The 14806-nt window shown below is 43.4% G+C and overlaps 1 protein-coding gene and 1 long non-coding RNA gene across 8 annotated transcripts in view; one reads left to right on the top strand and one right to left on the bottom strand.

Annotated features, from left to right (window-relative positions):
- LOC139156922 (uncharacterized) overlaps nucleotides 1-6642 on the bottom strand; it is a 50992-nt gene extending 44350 nt beyond the window's left edge. Inside the window, exons 1-2 of the long non-coding RNA XR_011557390.1 lie at nucleotides 6215-6642; nucleotides 4041-4110 (exon numbers count right to left, since the gene is read on the bottom strand). This is a non-coding gene — a long non-coding RNA (uncharacterized lncRNA). The remainder of the gene's footprint in view (nucleotides 1-4040; nucleotides 4111-6214) is intronic.
- TENT5A (terminal nucleotidyltransferase 5A) lies at nucleotides 2946-14219 on the top strand. 7 transcript variants are annotated; one of them, XM_070733108.1, is made up of 3 exons: nucleotides 2946-3210; nucleotides 6938-7493; nucleotides 9158-14219. In XM_070733108.1, the coding sequence occupies exons 2-3, from the start codon at nucleotides 7014-7016 to the stop codon at nucleotides 9935-9937; spliced, it is 1260 nt and encodes a 419-aa protein (XP_070589209.1). In that variant the 5' UTR covers nucleotides 2946-3210; nucleotides 6938-7013; the 3' UTR covers nucleotides 9938-14219. The 7 variants fall into 7 exon arrangements, with proteins under 7 accessions (XP_070589209.1, XP_070589204.1, XP_070589207.1 ...); XM_070733103.1 differs by having other exon boundaries at nucleotides 6864-7493; XM_070733106.1 differs by having other exon boundaries at nucleotides 2946-3310.
- The last annotated feature ends 587 nt before the right edge of the window (nucleotides 14220-14806 follow it).

Here is a 14806-nt window from a genome sequence, read left to right as displayed (position 1 = left end):
ATACTTTGTTCTGTACAAAGTTGAATGTGCTGACAACATGTGAAATTTATTGTCAATCAGTGTTGCTTCCTAAGTGGACAGTGTGATTTCACAGAAGTTTGATTTACTTGGAATTATATTGTGTTATTTATTTTGCTTATTTATTTTGTCATACAAGTATAGTATTGTAGTATGTTTTAATATAAGTATAAAGTAGAGATAGAAAGGATAAAGTAGAGATAGAAAGGACAGGGACGGTAGGCATGAAGATGCACTTCCCTTTATTTTTTGAGTTGTATAGTTGCCAAATAAAGAGCTGTTGTTTTGAAGCTACTTCTGTCCGACTTTTCAATTCACCCTATTTAACATGAAAGGTCTTTTTTTAAAAATCTGCAGGCCTTTTATAGATTTTAATAGTTTTCTCCCATTTACCTTTAAGATTGATTATTCTCAGGTAAACTCTAATTTCTAGGCCACAATTCCATTTTTTATTAATGAAATGGGTCTTGCGGTGACAAAATTCAAAGCACAGTAATGAAATGTCCTTTCTCATTATTATTTTGACGGAGTGCTCTACGTTTTCCACCCCATAGGTTTATGGAGATTTTCAGTCATCCAGGTGATGGTTGTCCCAAAGGTGGTTTTTCAAAAACAATTGGAAACATCTTCAAAGAAAAACCAGTTAGTCCAGTTGCCTCTTGAAAAAGCACCTTTGGATTCCCCCACAGGTAGTCTTTTCTGAATAAGTTTTTCTTCATTTAAAATAGAATACGATTTTTATTTTATTTTATATAAATTGAAAAATAAAAGATAGCATCGCCAAGGAGCTCAATTGTTTGTCAAAGATTCAATGTCCTCAGGTGCTTTTTTGAGTGGTAAACATCAGCCTTGAAACCTAAGGAGGCTTTTAAGTCCTTGATGTACAACCCCACCAGAAATGCAAAGTCCTTGACTTATGATCGGCTAGGAAGGCTGATGCTGAAGCCTGATTGGCTAAACACAAGAGGCCTTTCTTGTGAGCGGAAAGTTAAAACACTGTGATTGGTTGGCTGTCTGACAGCCACAGTATAAAAGGACCTTTCAGAAGTCTGTTCGCTGTTCTATTTAAGCTGAGGTGGAGTGGTGCTGGAAAAGCCAGAATAAAAGCTTCCTGTTTAAAAAGTCAAGCCTCTGCTAAGTTCCGTCAGTGCAAAGTCTCACCTATCTAACAGCTGAGGGGAGAAATTCTCCATCACCACCTGACAGGCGAAGGCCGACCCTAAATTGCGTTTGGCCTCTTCGCCGGCAGGGGGCAGCGTTGCCACATAACCTGCGGCGCACATAGGCAGGAGCTAATCAATGGAGCGGAACGCGAGTGCAGCGCGCGTGCCACTTTCCGGCGCGACTCCTGCGCTCGCGTTATTGCCGACAGTGGCGCACGAACCATTTTTCTTTCGGCAATGGGATCGGGAGACGGGAGAGCCGGCAATTTCAACTCGTCTTTGAGGGGTTAGCAAATCCTTGATAGTATTGCAGCAGGCTAGCTCGACTTCTCTGGGAGAAATCCCCGTAGCTTGGAAAGGCGCTATTAGAAACCACTAAGCCCTACCTGAGGCTGTCCTCTCCTACAATTAAAGGCACTACCCCGAGTCTGGCTCTTGCAAGAAGTAAATCGTTTCCAATGGCTGAAAGGGGGATCTGCTAGCTCTTTTTCCCCTCCCCCCTCGCAAACTGGAGTTCCTAATCCGCGTTGGGGCGAGAGGGAGCCCAGAATGTGGCTGCCGTTGCCCAGTATCCCCGAGTGCCTTTTATCATTTTCTACGCCGCTTTCAAGGCGGTGATTTTAGGAAGAAACGGACTTTTGTACCTTGGAATTGAACGCGCGCAGCTTGACATCGTCGATTCCCCCCCCCCCCCAATTCCAAGTGAATGTACTGTAATTTCTGGATAATGTATAATTTTTTATTTTTCGAAATTGCTAGTGAAAACTCAACGGGAGGACGTGGAGCGCATAAACCTTCGCTTTTATGTAACGGAGGAAGGGGGGCAAACTCCCCTTCTGGGCTGGGCTGGCAAGCCTACTGGTGTCAGCAGGCATGCGGAAGCATAAAATTGCAAAAAAGAAAAAAAATCCGTGTGGCCGAAGGATGTTCAGGCTGGTCCTGCGTGCCTTCGGTCCCAAGTAGTAAAAATGACTGAAACGCCATTATTTGTAATTTTTAAAAACTAAACTCTTAATTTAGACAGCATTTATTCCATTTACTTATCGCCTAAGTGCGGCTGAACAGGACGCGGGAGCTTGTGCTTAACCACCGTTTTTCCTTTTTTCCGCGTATGGCACAAGACACGAGACTCGGATCCAAACCGACGCTATTTCTGTGTCGAAGCGGAGTTTAGGAATGTGTGAAAGGCGATTAGGAGCCTGCAAATCTTTGTCCGGCGAGCAACAATCCTACCATCAACGCCCCCGCGTCCTCTTTTTACGGTTGCGCTGGGGGCCAAGGCAGGTTTTGAACCCCCGTTTGAACCCATGTATTATTTATTGCACAATCACTGCCGTTTATAAGCTGCCGAGATCGCCGAGTCCTGAACTTAGACGCCTCAGCAGAGTCTCCTAACCCGGCATATGGCGGGGAAAAAACAAGTCACACCTACTGCTTTCGGTCTGCCTGGCGACCAAAATTCGGGACTCGGGGAAAAGGAAGCACCCCAAAAAGGCCTTCCTATCGTCCCTTCAACCCGCCGCCTCAGAAGGCTCCAACCGCCGAAGATAGAGCAGCGCGCGATGTTTGTGAGCGCGTGGGCGGGCTCTCGCTCTCCTCCCCCCCCCCTCCGCGCGCGCAGCTCATTCACACAGATCTGGCAGGCTCAACGTTCGCCCGAGCAAGCTTTCCAATTGGCTCGACGCTCGGGGAGCCTGAAGGCAGGGAAATAAAAGCTCGCGGCCAAGGCGGCGCTGATTGGCGGAGCTCTTCTCGCATCACAGGGCTTTGGAATCGCCCTACAGCTGTTGCAGAAACGTCAGGACCCGTGACGTCGCGCCCCCCTCCTATTACTGCTCTTCCAATGCGCGGGGGGACGGGGGACGGGTTGACCTTCCCCCACTCTTTTTATCGGCCGCGATCTCCTTCATCTTTTCTTTAGGGAAGCGTGACGGACACCTTTGCATCTGGTGCGCGGGCGCCTTGTTCTCTGTGCCATGCCTTTTAAGCCCTGCGTAGCAACGTTGAAAGAGGATTTGGATTTGCGCAGGTAGAATCCTTCGATCGCCGCGCTTTAACTCTTTTTTATTTTTTTAAATAATCAGGCCAGGATTGCGTACTGAAGATTTGACATAAGCGGGGAAAAAAAAGTGAGTGGTCTGTAATTATTCTCTCCCCGGACACCCCCCCCAGCGCCCCCCCCCCCCGTGTTTGTATTAGCCAGTTGGGAAATTTTTAAATATAAAATGAATGCTTAACCGCTTAGATTAATGATGGCTTTTAGTAAAAATAAAAACCCTAAAAGGTAATCGTTGCTATTCAATAGTAGACAACTTTTGCCTGCTGTTCTAAATTCTGCGCCGTTTATTTGCAATTGTGCAAACGCTTTTTTAAAAAAACTACTTGAATACAGTGAGGGTCCCGTTTGCTGTTTGGTGATCAGCCCTGGCTACTAACTTGTGAAATCGGGTTGGATAGAAATGTTACCTTTCGGAGGAAAGAAAATTGCGGAGGGCGAGAAAGTGACGGAAGCGACTGGGTTTTTTGTGGCTTTCTTGTTTTTAATTGGGGTTATCCTTTCTCACGTGAGAAGATGCGCCAGCGTACATAAGTGCACCAGACTTCTCATTTTATAACCGTCCCCTATCCTATAGTCTCTCCTATATCTTCTCTTCTATCTCTTCTATCCATTATATCTCTTCTATTTCTTGTACCTCTTATATTTTCTGCTATTCTCTCTAGTTATATTTTACTCCTCTATTTCTCTTCTATACTCTCTTTGATACATTCTACTCGTATATATCCTCTATGATTATGGTGTATTGGACAAAACAAACAAATAAATAAAATAAAAATAAATAAAAAATAAGCAGACTTTACCGGCCGAATGAAAAAGTGGGTCCAGTAAATATTCTCCGGTTTTCTTTCTACTGCCTGCAGCAACTCTTTTCTTTAAAAAGAAGAAGAAATAAGTGATTTAGAAACATTTCAGCCAACTTCCCTCCAACTGTTTTTTTAATGTTTAGCTCCATTCCAGACATTTCTGTCGTCGGGATTACGATCTAATTATTCCCTGCGTCGCTAGAGGCCTGTCCTAAGACGCCTTTGCATACCACGCCACCCCCGTCCCTTTCTTGCCAAGTAAAACCATCGGGGAGTCCAACCGGAATACGATTTGGAGTTGGAGGACCGCGAACCTCCGCAGCCGTCACAAATTAGAGACCTCGTACATTCCCTCCAGCGCTCTGGCCCAAAGTGTCCCTTCAGTCGTGAAGAGAGAGGGGGATGGGTTCCCAGAGGGGTGCCGATCAACCCCCCCCTCCCCCATTCTTGTGTTATCTATTCATTTACCTCAGTGTTTCCCAACCTTGGCAAATTGAAGATATTTGGACTTCAACTCCCAGAATGCCCCAGCCAGCGTTCGCTGTCTGGGGCATTCTGGGAATTGAAGTCCAAATATCTCCAAGTTGCCAAGGTTGGGAAACACTGCTTTAGCTGATGATGATAATGATAATAATAATAATAATAATAATAATAATAATAATAATTTATTCGATTGGTATGCCGCCCCTCCGAAAACTCGGGGCGGTAATAGCTCTGGGTTTATCCGACAGCACAGCGCAAAGTAGCCAAGTGCGCAACGACCGAGAGCTCGGTATTTTTCTCCTCCTTCCTTCACCCCCCCCTCCAAGCTTCTTCTTTTTTTTCCCTATATGAACTTCCCTAAGAATTTTATACTTTGTTTCTACCTGAGGGGAAAAAACCGCCTCAGCGTGTCTTATTTATTATTGAGATGTATAGCCCCCCCTCCCGCCAACTCTTGATTCCCCCCCTCTATTATTTATTTGTCAGCCGCCCCTGAGTGGGTGGCTGAATACATTGGGCGAGTAAATAATTAAATAAAACCGGAGGTGTTTTGCAATGGGAAGAGACAACCGCCCCCGCTAAGCCGATGTTCCCTCGCTTGCTCCGATCGGCCAGATGCCCCCCAGACGCAGATGCTAAACTTTAGCCATTACTGCATAATTCGGATTCGGAAGGGCTTTTTCCTCTCATTCCTCCACCCCCGCGAGACTGGCTGTGGTGCTATTGCAACGCTTCGCTTTCTTTCCTCCGAGAGAGAGAGAGAGAGAGCCCAAGAATGTTCGCACGGCTTTGGCTTGCTGGCCAGTCTGAGGACCACCCCCAAATTCGAGGATCCCTGGTTGACAATGGAAGATCGGGGGCCCCTTTAAAAAAAACAACAAACCCGGACTGTTTTATATTGATTTTGCATTCCTTTACGTTGTACGCCGCCCAGAGTCCGAAAGGAGTCGGACGACCTATACGTACAAATGATAAATAAATTAAAAATAATAACCCCCCCCCCCATCTCCGGCTCCTATCGCTGGCAGATCTTTCCGATCAAGCTGGTTGCAGGAAGTTCCAGTAGAATCCCCCCTTATTCGGATTTTCACCTTTCCTCTCCCTTGCACTGGGGACAGATTGCAAGGGGAGGACAGATTGAGGGGGGGGGGAGAAAAGGGGGGGGCGCAGGAAGGAAGTTTTAGGAAAAGCTCTGCGAAGACCAGCTGTTTAAAGCAGAGAAAGGGGCGTGTCGGAAAGCGAGGGAAGAAGAAGCCTCTGTATGCAGATGAGAGGGGCGTGGGAGACTGGATTCGGGCCCCGGAAGAGCCGGGGGAAGGAGAGAGGGGGGGAGAGATAAAAAAAAGCGCCCGTATAAAAAAGTACTTGGAAACGTTTTTTCCGACCAGAACTAGCAAATATCCTCGAGGCGGAAGGGCGATCGGGAGCGGCTCTCGTGGAGGAAGGAGCGAATCGGGACGGGCTGGTGGACTCACACCGCGCGGGCCAGCGGGACATGACTCCATAAATAACTCCAAACCCGGGGCTGCTCCTCCACTACTGCGCGTAGGTGGATATTCGTCTCTGTGCCTCTCTCCCTCTCCCCCCGCCTTCTTTCTTAGCATTTGGACTTATACACCGCTTTTACAGAGAGTCGGTTTATTGCTTCCCCCCCTCCCCGCAACAATCTGGGTCCTCGTTTTACCGACCTTGGAAAAGGATGGAAGGCTGAGTCAACCTTTCTTGCCAGCCCTTCGGGGCTTCCACGCCGTTCCTTAGCGAGGCGGCTGGGTCACGTACACACACACACACACACACACACACACACACAGAGACAGACAGACAGACGCACAAAGAGACAGACAGACACACACACAGAGATACACACACACACACACACAGAGACAGAGAGAGAGACAGACATACAGACACACAGAGAGAGACAGACACACACACAGAGAGAGAGAAAGACAGAAACACAGAGACAGAAACACACAGAGAGAGACAGACAGACGCACAGACACACACACACAGAGACAGACACACAGACACACAGGCAGGCAGGTGGTGGACAGAAAGCCCGGCTGTGTATACTAGTGGATGAGTTTGGATGGGTGGGTGGGTGGTGAAAATATTGCCCCCCCCTGATCAAAGTCCAACCTTGGAGCCAAGGCGGAGGCGGCGGGGGCTTCGCTCCGTGCGCTCGCAAAACTCGAGGGAGCTCCGATGAATAGATAGGAGGGGGGCGGAGAAAAGCGATCGCGCTCCTCCAGAGCCTTGAGGATCGCGGCTATAATCCCGTTTCGCTTTTTGCATTTCTTTCACCCTCCCTCCTCTCCAACCCACCCCACCCGCTAGGAGCGAAGGAAGCAGCAGCAGCAGACGCCTGGCAAAGGAAAACAGTGCCTTTTTTTTTTTTTTTGCTCCATTAGCTCTGCCTGCGCCGTTTGAACTCCCCTCCGCACGCGCACCGTCTCCGCGCCATCCTATATAAATCAAGCTGGGACCATGGCAGACGAGGAAAACGGGCTTAACGGCGGTGATAGCAGCGGCAGCAGCGGCGGCGGCTCGACCGAAGTCCCTCCGGAGCCCTGCGACGGGGACCCTTGCGAGAACAGCCGCTGCAACGTGCTGACTTGGGAGCAAGTGCAGCGCTTGGATCGTATCCTGAGCGAAACCATCCCGATTCATGGCCGGGGCAACTTCCCCACTCTGGAAATGCAACCGCGGCAGATCGTCAAAGTGGTGAGGAGCCGCTTGGAAGAGCAAGGCCTCGGCGTGCGGGACGTCCGGCTCAACGGCTCGGCCGCCAGCCACGTCTTGCACCAGGATAGCGGCCTGGGCTACAAGGATTTGGACCTCATCTTCTGCGCCGATTTGAAAGGCGAGGCCGAGTTCCAGCGAGTCAAAGACGTCGTCCTGGATTGCCTCTTGGATTTCTTGCCCGACGGGGTGAACAAGGAGAAGATCACGCCGCTCACCCTGAAGGTAAAAAAAAAAAAAATCAATGGGAGGCGCTCTCTCAGTCCCCAGCAGGTGGCTGCTTTAGACAGAGCCTAGAATAAAAAGAGACCCACATTGAATGACAGCTCGGTGAGGATTAGGCGCGTCAATTCCCTCTGTCTCTCCCTCTATGCTTATTGCCGCCAACCATCTTTGTAATTGGCTTTCTCAAACTATTAATTCTCCTTTGCTTTGGAAGAGCAAGGAGAGCCCCAGGCTTTAATTATAGCACTGGTCTATACCTGAATTTTAAACCAATCTATTTGAGCTTATTTAGAGTCTCCTGGTCCCCCCCTAAATCGTTTTAGGGTTTTAATTACAGTTACTTGTTTGCTTCCTTGACTTGTGAATGAGCCCGCTAGAGGGAAACGTTTCCCTGCCCTTTGAGATGGAATAGAGCAGTTTTTCCCAACCTTGGCAACTTGAAGATATTTGGACTTCAACTCCCAGAATTCCCCAGCCAGCGAATGCCAGTGTTTCCCAACCTTGGCAACTTGAAGATATTTGGACTTCAACTCCCAGAATTCCCCAGCCAGCGAATGCCAGTGTTTCCCAACTTTGGCAACTTGAAGATATTTGGACTTCAACTCCCAGAATTCCCCAGCCAGCGAATGCCAATGTTTCCCAACCTTGGCAACTTGAAGATATTTGGACTTCAACTCCCAGAATTCCCCAGCCATTTGCTGGCTGAGGAATTCTGGGAGTTGAAGTCCAAATATCTTCAAGTTGCCAAGGTTGGGAAACACTGGAATAGAGAGACTGAGTCCATTCCGCCCCAGGGCTGCCAAAACACTAGGCTTGGATTTAGTTAAGGATTTTAGAGGCTAGATTGCTTTATGATCATGATTTATCACTTGTTGCTTGTATGTACATTGTTGAGCTTATACACGGGAGGCCAATTCCTTGTGTGTCCAATCACACTTGGCCAATAAAGCACTTCTCTTCTCTTGGAGGAAGTGCTCACTTACTGGCACTGCATTAAGCTTAATTATTATTATTATTATTATTTGAAACATTCAAGAAGTTCTGGCCTTTTGAAAGAAGTTGAGAATCACCCAAAACCTTTAAATCATTACTCTGCAGGAATTATCTTGGTTTGGAGGGCAGCGCATAAGCTTAGATTTTATTTAGGGATTTTCCAGGTTCTCCAAAAGGTAAAATATGTCTTCAAAAAATATTTTAAAATTAAAACTAGTGTGTGATCCCCTTCATTTTCGCCATAATTAAATTGCAATTTTCTAAAGTGAATTCTACTGTTGTTATTTTGTATGCATTTTTATTACATCTTTGAAGTTTTTCCTTCAAAGATGTAATAAAAATGCATACAAAATATGTAATAAAAAGATGTAATAAAATGCATACAAAATAACAACAAAATAAATACAACCCTTACAGGGAACATCCCTTTTGTGCATTTATCATGGCATGAGCCCCCCCCCCCCCTTTTATTGGTCTTTAATCACTGCCTGTCTGCAGAGTCTGGCCACATTGTCTCTTATGCCTCAGCTCTGGGGATGGTAGGATAAAGTTGGGATCAAATGCAAATAAAAGCTCAAAAGAGGAAGTGCTGCTATTGGTTTCTTGACATTTTCTTCCTTTCTTCTCCTTTTTTTTTTTTGGTGGTGGTGGTTATTTGTTTCAAATTGCAGGAAGCCTACGTACAGAAAATGGTGAAAGTCTGCAACGATTCAGACCGATGGAGCCTCATCTCATTATCCAACAACAGTGGCAAAAATGTGGAGCTAAAATTTATGGACTCTCTGAGGAGGCAGTTTGAGTTCAGCGTAGATTCTTTTCAGATCAAGCTAGACTCTCTCCTCCTTTTTTATGAATGTTCTGAAAATCCAATGACCGAAACTTTCCACCCAACCATAATTGGGGAGAGCGTCTATGGGGATTTCCAAGAAGCCTTTGACCACCTTTGTAACAAGACGATCGCAACTAGAAATCCGGAAGAGATCCGGGGAGGTGGCCTCCTTAAATATTGCAACCTCCTAGTGAGAGGCTTCAGGGCTGCCTCCGAATCTGAGATTAAGTCCCTCCAGAGATATATGTGCTCAAGGTTCTTTATTGATTTCTCAGACATCGGAGAGCAGCAGCGCAAGCTGGAGTCCTACTTGCAGAACCACTTTGTGGGACTCGAGGACCGCAAGTATGACTATCTCATGACCCTTCATGGGGTGGTGAATGAGAGCACAGTGTGCCTGATGGGACACGAGAGGCGACAGACGTTAAATCTGATCACCATGCTGGCCATCCGGGTGCTGGCTGAGCAAAATATCATCCCCAACGTGGCCAATGTCACTTGCTACTACCAGCCAGCCCCTTACGTAGCTGATGCTAACTTCAGCAATTACTATATTGCTCAGGTTCAGCCCATATTCCCCTGCCAGCAGCACACCTATTCTACTTGGTTGCCCTGTAACTAACCGGTTTTGATCAGACTTGGGAGAAACCAACCGGTTTTAAGAGACTTGGGGGAAGCAAATAAAGGGGAGGGTGGCTCCCCTCTTTTAAAAGTGGGAAGTGCAACATGGTTTGCTCTACCTTTTTTTTTTTTTTTGCTTGGAGGAAAGTTCTTCTGGTTCTTCTCTCTTGCGTTAACTGAGCACAACATTAGAAAAGAACCAGAAGCTATTGGATCCCACCCCAAAGTATGCAACCTGTCTTGAAAAGCAACTAGACCGCCTTGAAATAAACCTAGAAGAAATGGTTGATGATGACAATATGGGTTGGCAATGCTTGCTTCCATAGCTATGGCAGAGCAAAAGTTGGGAAGCCCACCTTGACTATGATTATTATTATTATTGTTTTTAATGGAGTCTGAACATTGAAATGAAAAAAGAACCTAAAAAGAAGAAGAAAAAATTTTAAAAAGCTAAATATGCTTTCAGGAATTAAAAGTTAGATGCAAAAATATGCAGATACATTGGAATAAAGTGTATTTTGGAATTGGCTCTTTAGAGCATGCATCAATTATGCTGCCCAGCAAGGGTTGCCACAGAATGTATAGCTTGCTTGAATAGAATGCTTTAAGAGAAGTTGCTTGCTCAAAAAAAGAAAAAGAGAGATGGAGGAAGGGTGGGTGGGAAGGATTATGGCAAATTTCATTATTTCCAGCTGTGTGCATGCTTCACATTTTTTTAAAAAATGTGGAAAGCAAGATAAACAGCTGCAGCAAGCTTCATATGCTTTAGGACCAAAGATAAATTCTCCTAGTAAAGACGGGATATGGTAGATTATGAAGTATAAATATATATATTTGTATACACAAATTTTAAACAAAAGTGCCTGATGTCTTCAGAGAATTTGAAGTGAGGAAAAAATATAGTTTTGTGGTTTAATCTTGCATTTTGTTTTGTTTTTTAATCAGGGACACAAGAAACTTTTAAAAAAAATAAGCTTGTGAATAAATGGTGGAGGATATTCCTATTTGTTTTCCTTGCAAATACTTATATAAAGGTTATATTGTTGGTGTTCTGCAATCTTTGGTACACAATGTATGTTTATGTTTATTGTTTCATGCGTGTGCATATGTGTAACACGTTATATGTATATATTCACATGTTTTAAACATGGTAGGGAAATGTTGCAAATGTTAAGGAATGTTTTAAATGAGTTATAGTGTGCGTGTTCCATCCTGCAACAGGATATAATCATTGTGAGGCACTTTGCAGAGATTCCCATACCTGAAAAAAATCTAGGTACACAAATTAGCCCTATTAATATAGGAATCCAATGATAAAAATAATTAATTGGCCTATTTGTGAGCCAGGCAGTTTCATAATTGGACAAAACCTCTTAACTCTGAATTATTGTACCTTAATATAATGTGGTTTTAATGCTCAGCTTAGAAATTCCTACATATTTCTGTGGTGAAGTAAGACACCAGCTGGAATGTGGCTCAAACAGGTGGCTTCCCCTAATCCCCAGATACTGTTTTACTTGGTCATTTAAATACTTATGATTAATATTTCTTTTGAAAAGCAAGCAGAATGCACGGTGCATTCCACAACCACTATAACTTAGCAAATGTGAAACGAACCCTTTGTGTTGCACGTTGATGGGCATGTATGTGTCTTTCCCCACACGCGTACATCTTCGATTTGATTACCACACTCTATTTTGCAGCTTAATATTGCATTTTGTTTTAAAAGCAACCATTTTTGCTTTCTCAAAGAATCAACTTACTGCATGTTCCTCTGTCCCCTATGTTCCTCTGTCCCCTATGTATCACACAGAAGAGTCCTGATTGTTTTTCTTTTTCCTCCAGCCACTGGTTTTTAAAAGGAAATGAAATCTAACTATAACATTCAACTACAGAGTTAAGATATCTTTAGGTCAATTAATTAAGGAACTTAATGTTTGGATTAAGGCTCAGATGTTTTATGAATTGTGTTGGAGCTTGGCTTGTCTGCTTTCCCTCATTTTTAATGCTCTGACATTTCTAGAACTAATGGAGGAAGACCACCGACACCTGTAGAATCAAATGTTATTTAGATATCAATGATAAAACAAGATGAAATATTTATAATGTAAGGATTAGCAAATTGCTAATTAGGCAATCTGTCCTTGGCCCCGTAAAACTACCCACAATCTCATTTCTTCTACTAGCTTTTAAATTATGAAAGATTTCCCCCCACATCTACAATCATTTTGTATTAGTTGAATAGGATTCTCCATGTGTTTACAGTACTCAAAAGTTTGTCTCGTCAGTGGGGAGACCAGCCTTTGTTCTGTCTTGAAAGGACACTCTGCTCATTTCGATTAGTGCTTAATTATAAACCAATGTTAACCCAGTCTCATCTGTGGTTAAATTTAGAGAGGTATAAATTTGCATTTGGTAAAGAAAACCCCAGACATTCACTTATTGTCTGTCTTTATTCCTGTGACCATCCAGAACAGAATAATGAATGAATCCAACCCAGGGTAGGAGTGGGGTGGGTGGGAAAGGAGACAGACAGGTCAGGGAAGCCTACTGCAACAAGCCTGTACAAGTTTGTTTCTAGTGGAAGGCTGGGGAAATGGGATCAGCTGGTAATGTGGTTTTATCTTTTCCTTACTGCAGATACTTTGCTGCAAAGAAATGAGTCATATCCACTAGCAAGGGGTTGGGGATCACTGGCAAGGACCTCAGCTATAAAACGCCGATAGTACTATATAGCATATTTTCCTTTGGAGTAGTTTTTCCATTTTTTTTTTGAAAAAATCCTTATTAGTCCAGGCATTATAGAGCTCCCCAGCGCACACTCTGTACCACATTCCATAGTTTAGTTGCTCTTTACAGCAAATGGATGTGGTAAAATCCTGGCAATTATTTTTTCCTCCTCTACTTCAAAGGCTCAGTAGTTTTAATTAGCTCACAGACACCTCCATACGTTTATACTTTGGGGTGGGGTGGGGACATGTAATTGGTGGGGGAGTTTTTAGTCGAAAGTGTCCGATGCTACCGACTGCTGAACAAACAACTAAAATCCTGTATTTTCAAAAATTTAGATTTTGTAGGACCATATACTTAGCTCTTTCTAGAGTTTGGAAATATCCACCTTCCTTTTTTCAATTTTGATCAATAGTTTGAGGACGAAATGCTTCATACTGTTGAGGGTATTGTACTATTTCTTCAGTAGATTTTAAAGGTTTTTAATATAAAACTTTTTAATATAAGGCATCTCATTTATAGCTAAATTGATTGGGCTTCCAGTGAATTATCTCTGAATCATACAAGATCTGAATTTGTTCTAGTTTGACAGTGGCTGGAAAGAGAAAAGATGAACGTAAGGTTTTATATTTTAAAAGAATAATTTTAATAGTGAATATTTTGAAAATCTTATTTGCCCATATCTGTTGTGTGGATCTCAAATATTTGGAAGTGTTATTTTCAAGTCCCAAATCGTGCAGTGAAATTGTACTGTATATAATCTGAAATATGCACACATGAAACAAAATAATTTGAAAGGAAACGAGCAAAAACTAAGAGACAATAAAAAAAATGTCACGATTATTGTTTTCATAAATCATTTTATTTAAAGGCTTTAAAACTTACTTGCTGCTAGCTATTGCACAAAGTTTCATGCACACCTTATAAATGCCTATTGTAAAATGCTTTATATGCAAGTTATATTATTGAAGGCTCTTATTCATTCAGAGAAAGCTTTAAATAGTTTGTGGAGTTTAAAATTGTGTAAAGGAAAAGAGACAGAGAAGGAAATATATCTAATGACATATTCAGCACTTTTTTCTCTTTTTTAAAATTTTTGTTTTGTTTAATTTGTTTTCGGATGTCTTTCCAGTTTCCATTGCAATGGACAAAAGTCCAAAGTCAATGTATACGTTTTGCTTTTTGCTATGATTACAACTATTTAAACTTTGGAAAGCCTACACATTCCACAATGCGCTGTGCATGGCACTGCAAGCCCTTGAAGTCTATGGGAAGTATTGTCAATGTCATTCTCCCAAATTCTACAGAATTCTGAACTTATAGTCTTCAGCAAACCATCCTGTTGCATCCAGCTGTTCCGTTGATGCTCCTGCTATGGGAATTTGTTGACTCTTGAGTTCGGTTGGAGGTTGAACCAAGTAAAGGGTGGAAAACAGAGCCCTTTTAAGTAACAAAAGCATTTGCTTCTGGGCTAGAGGAAAACAGATTGTGAATTTTGTTTACAGCATCCAATATTTGGAATATTTGTAAATAAAAATGTTATTTTTTCTATTTATCTGTGTCTGATCTTTCCAGTGTCTAAAACTATCCTAAAATCCATTGTCCATTGAGGTCTGCAGTTGAATTGTCCAAAAAATTGCAGGGTTTTTTTCCTTTATTGAATGGCCTTGAGATTACTTTGGCTTACTGAAAAATGCCATTAAAGATGCTTTGCATCATGGGAAAAAGCATTGGTTTTCTTCCAGCATGACTTTGAACTGAATTCTTTATGAAAATGGTCTTGGTAATGCATATGCCAACCTTCTCCAATCCAGTGCTTCCAAGATGTTTTTGGCTCGAAATATCCCCACTAGTGCTGGGGTATTATCCCATCCTGAAGGCACCAAGGTGAAGAACTGGAGTAGTAATGAAAACATGCCTTTTCATTCAAATTACAATCTCGAATCATAATGAGAGCAAAATCAATCCATTTGCCTGTTAGTTGATACTGGGGTAAAAGGAATTATCAAAATCAAGGCATGCTGCTTAACCAAATACAGTGGTACCCCTACTTAAGAACTTAATTCATTCCGTGACCAGGTTCTTAAGTAGAAACATTCTTAAGTAGAAGCAATTTTTCCCATAGGAATCAATGTAAAAG

The sequence above is a fragment of the Erythrolamprus reginae genome, chromosome 1 (assembly GCF_031021105.1).
Source record: "Erythrolamprus reginae isolate rEryReg1 chromosome 1, rEryReg1.hap1, whole genome shotgun sequence".
NCBI lineage: Eukaryota > Metazoa > Chordata > Lepidosauria > Squamata > Dipsadidae > Erythrolamprus > Erythrolamprus reginae.
This window is presented reverse-complemented; position numbering and strand designations above follow the sequence as displayed.